A 6,970-nucleotide genomic window follows, 5' to 3' on the forward strand; every position below is an offset into this window, starting at 1 on the left:
ATATATATATATATACAATATAACATAATTGTATACACATATTTTATTGTGCTTTGGATTTCTTTACGGCATTGTTTTGTGATTTTGAACGTTTATTTGACTGGTCTTTAGATTCATTTCTAAAATTGTATTTTTGCTGTAGTTTCTCCCTAATAAGTAAACCTCTAATAAGTTTTCTCCAGTTGGCATAAACCTTTTTCTTAGCTTTCTCAGCGGCTCGTTTAGCTGCTTCAATTTGTTCCGTTTCCCAAGCTTCTCGTAATGTGTCTTCGTATTCAGCGCACACGACATAGCCCTCAGTGGCTGGTACAGCGCCCATGCAACCGAAATTGAAACCGACTACAGCAGTCGCGCAATCTATGTTCAATTTCCGCGCGATTCGATTTAATCCTGGAACTACAAGGATTTATTCATTGAATATGCATTAAAGATATACATTACCGTATACTGCAATATTCAGTCCTTTGATTTTGTACAATAAAATATTAATTCTTCTAACACATTTAAAATGTTCTACATTAATTTTGCTACCCATTTTATTCAATGTGAAATAATGTGATAAAAGATAAAAGAGATATCCTATCATTAATATAAAAGATATATTATATTATTTATGAATATATTATATTACTTACGAATTATATGTACTGTGCCTTTTGGAAGCATACATTTTTTAAATAAATCCACATTTCCATATTCATTACGAGGTACAATACCATCTTTAGCCTCTGGGGGAACGTAGTCTGTAGTCTGCCATTCTCCGAATAGTTCCAATGCAGAGTCTTTAAGTCTCATACCTGAAAGCTGCGAAATTTTTGTTACATATTTCATTCAATGATTTTTATAAAATGGACCTAAATTATTTTCTAGTTAAATTCTAAAGAATCCTAAGAGATTATGTTTATAAAATTTACCTTGTCATATTTTGGAAGTGCTTTAACTATTTTGTAAGGATCCTGTTTCGGTTTAACTACTCGAGCTTTCTTTAGCCACGTCTCTCGTGAGCATAACGTATATACGCAATACCGTGAATAAATAGCTTCGCCTGTTTTCAAATGTCCTAATGGTACACAATCTGGTGGGTACAAGGCTTCATATTTGAGTAAATGCCTGACAAGAACGTATAACGGATGCCCTTTGCATTCGCCAACAGTTTTAGGTAATGGTTGCTCCAATTCCCTGTGAAAACAATGCTTTGTTATATTTCAGATCTTTTTTGCTATCCTTCACGTCGTAATTATAGTTAAATAGGTAGGATAGGATTAAACTGTATGGTTAGAGAAAAATGAATAAAAGAGAAATTACTTTTGCAATAGTAATTCATCTTCTTGTTTAGACATGGTCGTCTCTCTTTCTTGCCAATAACTTAAAGTCTCAATCCACCATTTCTCATCAATACGCTGTTTACGTGTGACAGAAAGCCACTGTGGACAATAGCGTCTTGTGACATCTTTTACTAATCTTTCCGAATTATAAGCTATCACATATAATACTGGCTTGCTTGCTTTTTTCTGAAACATTATCGTACAATAAACTTCATAAAAATCTTTCATTTGTATACCGAATAATTATAAGTATCGTATTACATATAAATACTGAGATATATCACTTTCTCAATTACTTACGTATATTTCAGCTATACAATCTACGTTTCCATCTATAACATTTATACATATCCAACTTGCTTTAGATTCCACATATACTTCGGCCCATATATCTTGTCTCTTTTTTAATTTGTTATCAGTTTCTTCATCATCTGTCGACACTTGGTCCTGTTTTTCATTCTTTCTTTTAGATTTAATGACTGTTTTACTTTTATCACTACATTTTTTTTTTGATTTTCTACACAGTTCTTCTTCTTCGGAACTTGAACTATTATTTCGTGATTGTCTCTTGAAATTTTTTGTTTTAAGTTGGTTATCTTCTGAAATAATTTTATTTTGCTGTTTAGTTGAAGTGGGTACAACATCACGTGGCTTTCTAGTTCTTAAACGCCTTGGAGATGGACCAGGCTCTACTTTTCTTGAACTTGTAGAAGCTGTTTCTATACTTTTGGATGTAGAAGCATTATCTTGTATGGCTATATTGCTATTTAATTTATCTTTGTTTTTCTTATTATAAGAATACTTTGAGCGAAGAATCTCTGCTGCCTTTTTCTTTGCTTCTTCATTAGCATTTCTTCGTGCATTCTCGTCATTCTGAATTATACTGTTATTTTTGAGATCTTTCTTTGAATCTACATTTTTCTTAGTTTCCTTCGAATTCACATTTTTCTTATGCTGCTTTGAATTCACATTTTTCTTATCTTCCTTCGAGGATGTCTTTTTTGGTTTTGTTTCATCTTTAATTTTACTATCTTTTTTTACTGTACTTGTTTTAGGCAGTAATTCATTATAAGTTTTTACAAGTGGTGGATTGAGAGATACTACTAAACGACAATGTAAACCAATACCTCTTAGTATTGCTACATATAATATTACTAATTCCTTGTAATTGTAAATTTTCCTCTCTGCGATTCTATTTAATAATGTCTCCTTATTTATAATAACTTGATCATCAGTAGACTGTATTGTAAATATATTTTTAAACCATTTTGTAAATTTTTCTAGGTATTCTAAATTAAAGTTATCTTTTGGATAACTTTTTGTTGATATAAGAGAGACTGCTGTTGCCATTATTTCAGGTTCATTGGCTTGATGATTTAAGTGAAATCCATATGCCAACCAACAAAGTCTAGCTGCTTTTTCTACAATAATCTGATTAGCTTTTAATTTTTTTCGCAAAAGTGCAGCCAGATCTGATTCCCTTTTGTTGGCTGTTTTCTTTTTAAAAATCATACTTGTACCAGGTAAAGTTATTTGGACACCTTCCTTAGGTATAGCATAATCTTCAGGACGTTTAACATCCTCTTTTTGTTTCTCGTCGTCATTCGTGTCTTCGTCGTTTGTGTCTTCGTCATTCTTGCAGAATGCATGTATTCCGCTTTCCCCTTGGAGCAAAACAGCGTTTATCTCGTCCGATATATTTTTTTTCTTTTCTGTTTTGACTTTTCTAGTGACTTGTGTACTGTCGTACTTGGAAAAGTGTTGTTTGGGTTCCTCATCATTGACAGAAGCTCTCTGTGAAGCTTCCAGGTTCTTGACCACTTCCGAGAATAGTTCAATGCTATTGTTCTCGGGTACACTCGCGAAATTCTCATCGTTGCTGCTCTCATCCTCGCTATTGTCCTTCGAATCCACTAGGTTAGGCTTTGTCACCGGTTTTATTGCAAAGAAACTCGCTGTCAGTTCATCTTTTGGCGTAATACCGGCGAAATCGTTGCTGCTGTCGGAACTGTCATCGTCGGAATCATTCATACTGGGTGTTATACTGCGAAATACAATGTTTTTAGTCTTCTATTACTTGTTAATGTTTGTTATTATTGTGCTTATACTTACTGCAGTGCCTTGTTTTTAAAATTGATTTTTTTTAATAATGCAATACAACAAAGATTGGCTGTCTTATACGTAGTTGTCACGAATTATATTATGTAGATAAACTTGTACACAATAATATAAAAACGATGAGAACACACTGCACGTGTGTATGAAAAGGCACAAGCAGATTAGCAGACACAAGAAAGCATTGTTATGAAACAGTAGAGGTAGATTATTATTACCTTCATATGATACATAAGCTTGCTAGTTTACCGATGGTAAATACAATGTGCAGATGCGATGTTATGTATAATTATTTTACAATTTGAAATAAAATTTCTTTGATAAACAACGTGATAAGATAAGAAAATGAGATTTTTGATAAAAAAAATAGAATCTGTATAAATAATATAAAATATTGTACATCTATACATTTATTTTAAAAAGAAAATTAAATTGGATTAAAGCGAATTAAATTATTTTTGGCAAATACATGTTTAAAGATGTGATTATACAATTAAAATTTTATATTATAAATAAATATCATATATTTTTGATATTTTAAGATTATATTTTTAAGAATACTAATTAATAAGGCTCTGTAAGTATAAAATAATATAAATAAAAAAAGGGGCAAAGAGTCGACGATATAACAATAGGCTTGCTCTTTTTGCCTGCACTATCTGCACCAGTTCAGACAGTGCAATAAGTTGAAGTGAAACAAACGTAAATCACCCAGATAGTGCAATAAGTTGAAGTGGAACAAACGTATATCTGTTTCACTTCAACTTATTGCACTGTGGGCACAGTGTAGAGAAAAAGAACAGGCCTTATGAATACTAGTATTTTGCGTACGTATTGACCAATCTTGGCTGAGATTGATGCAGATCCATCAAGATTCATCCAGAACTTCGTGGATGGTCGTGGATCGATGCCGCGTCCGCGAGTTCCGTGCGTCGTACGGTTGGCCGTAGTGCGTAGTGTCGTGCATGTTGAAAAAGTTGTATCATAGCCGAGCCGAGTCTCATTTCTGACGCCGATTCAGACTCATGTTGAGTGTCAAGTATAATCGAGTGTCGAGTCGTGACGTGAGATATTATTCCTGATCCTGATTTCTTCTGGTACACAGTAGTCACGCTCGATCGCATTTGGTCGCATTCTCATCTGGATCATCCTTGTCTGGAAATATGCATAAAATAGGCAAACTGAACTCATCGATCGATATTATTCCGCTGCAAGGTTCGAGTGGAGATTACAGATCAAAACACATGGATAATAAGCACAGGATGGATCAAAGACTTTTTCGAGATCAATTGTTGATCGGTCGCGTGCAAATGGTAATGTAAAAAAGCATTCACATATCGAGATTATTCTTTTCGATTGTTTTTCTCTTTGACGTATCTATTTAATTAATCCGCGGGATCCACGGTGCGTACGCGTACGCAATCAGAGCAAAGTACGCAAGAATTATTGTTAATATCATGCGTGAGTATGATCGTTTAGCAAACTTTACTTGTTTTCATGTTACATTTATATGTTTTGCAGTACATGCACGATAATGAAAATAAAGTATATATCGATGTAAATGATATGGCAGACGCATTGCAAAGGCGATACAGAGATTATCGTGGTAAGAAACGCGGTCCGTTTCGTAGAATGGTACGCGAAGCTTACGACGAGCTTACTAAGATTTTTTCAAACAAGCCTTCGACGCGTGAATGCTCGGTGTATGACGATGATGATTTTGAGGATGTCGATGTTGAGGTACCTTGGACCTTAATCTTGTATTATTGTGGTTATTATTATTATTTTATTCTTGATGCAATAGCTTTTTTAATCAAGTTACATTATTTTAGTCAGATTCACAGCGTGCTTCAATAAGTGACATGTTATTACGTATGTATAAAAAACCACAATATAAACAGAATGGAAACTCGAGTGATAAGGAATTGATAGATATTAGTAGCGACGATGATGTATCTAAAGATGACTCCAAGACTGAAAAAGATATAAAGACACCTGAACCTGGACACCTGAACATGGCAGCTGAAGAATCTTCGGGCTTGATGGTTACTGTAAATCCAGAAATTATAGGACCAGAAACTGTAGAATCAGAAACAACTACCTCAAAGCAAGAAACAGCAAAATCAGAAATATCTGCCGTAACACTGGAAGCATCTGTGAAATCAAACTTAGTACTCATTTCCATGCAATTTATCTTGATGATTTTATGTTAAATTTGAACAAGATTCAAATTGGAGGATACACTTGTTATCTGTTTCTGTCATTTTAGCTTATGAACCAAGTCGTGAAACAGTCCTTGGAATCTACAAGAAAACGACAAAGAGATAAGGAAAGTGGCAATGGACAATTTTCAATCAAGAAAGCGAGAATTGTACCTATTATGAAATCAAAAATTTCATTCTCTGATGTAGGAGGCAGCGACAAAGTTTTGAAAACTGTCTGTAAATTATTGGCTCATATAAAACATCCTGAAATCTTCAAACAGCTCGGTATATCTCCACCAAGAGGATTTTTACTTCATGGACCACCTGGATGTGGAAAAACGTTATTAGCACATGCAGTTGCAGGAGTAAGAGAATATTTAATTGGAAAATATAGTACAATAGTTACAAATATTACAGTCGAACCTCCGTGAAGGTAACTTATAGGGACCGATTGATCTCAGTAAAAGTAAACTAATATGAGCGGCTCTATCACGACTAATATGTGTTCAATTACTATATAGGAGATTAAAACAAAAATGTGGGTTAAGTGTATGGAAGTTCGACTGTATCTATATACATTATATTCACAGATTATATATATATATATAGGATGAACTAGAGAAGCTGGCATGACGTGTGTATTTATCATAAAAAAACTAAGTAAAAAATATTAAATGTTAATAGTTTTTGAATGGTAAGCTTTTAAAACCGTCCAACAACAGCGTGTAAAATTTGCGCCGTTAGGTGTGGCGCAACAAAGCGGTCGGCTGTACAGGTGCTCAGATGGATATCGCTAAACGTCATGATGCAGAATGAGTATTGAAAATGTTCCGTGAAATCTCTGTTAGCATCTATTGCTATATTTTGAAATTGAGTAATAAATGATAATTATTTATTACTTAAAATGTGTATTTTTACAATACACCTTTTAATGACGTTTTATCGAATCTGCAATTGAAATTACTCCTCATCAATTCAATTGGGCTCAATTTAAGAATACAGCAATAGCTGTCACAACAAAGATTTCACAGAATATTTTTAATATTTGTTCAGCATCGTGATGTTTGGCAATATCCATCAAAGCGCCCGCGTCGCTTTATTGCGCCGCACTTAATGGCGCGAACTTTACATACACGTAGTAGTTATACGGTTTTAAAAGTTCAACCATTCAAAAACTGTTGACACCTCAACACTTTCAACTCAGTTTTTCATGAAGAATACTTACATGCCGACTTCTTTGGGTAGTCTGGACCATCCTGTATATATAATAAGTAGAATAAAAAATACATTTTTTATATAATTGTGAAATAGTATGTGTGTGTGTGT

General features: G+C 33.7%; 2 protein-coding genes across 2 annotated transcripts; one reads left to right on the plus strand and one right to left on the minus strand.

Moving 5' to 3' along the window:
* Positions 1 to 43: 43 nt before the first annotated feature.
* On the minus strand, positions 44 to 3,514 carry LOC108771235 (DNA repair protein complementing XP-C cells homolog; the record flags this gene model as incomplete). The annotated part of the gene is made up of 6 exons (XM_018543679.1): positions 44 to 396; positions 636 to 804; positions 915 to 1,179; positions 1,306 to 1,511; positions 1,626 to 3,369; positions 3,438 to 3,514. Coding segments are annotated over 6 exons (2,814 nt in total), but the record flags the coding sequence as incomplete, so codon positions are not given.
* Positions 3,515 to 4,237: 723 nt separating this feature from the next.
* Positions 4,238 to 6,009, plus strand: LOC108771328 (nuclear valosin-containing protein-like; the record flags this gene model as incomplete). The annotated part of the gene is made up of 4 exons (XM_018543680.1): positions 4,238 to 4,753; positions 4,962 to 5,180; positions 5,273 to 5,611; positions 5,710 to 6,009. Coding segments are annotated over exons 1-4 (1,008 nt in total), but the record flags the coding sequence as incomplete, so codon positions are not given.
* Positions 6,010 to 6,970: the final 961 nt, after the last annotated feature.

Source organism: Cyphomyrmex costatus, unplaced genomic scaffold (assembly GCF_001594065.2).
Source record: "Cyphomyrmex costatus isolate MS0001 unplaced genomic scaffold, Ccosl1.0 scaffold3958, whole genome shotgun sequence".
In the NCBI taxonomy this organism is placed as follows: Eukaryota; Metazoa; Arthropoda; class Insecta; order Hymenoptera; family Formicidae; genus Cyphomyrmex; species Cyphomyrmex costatus.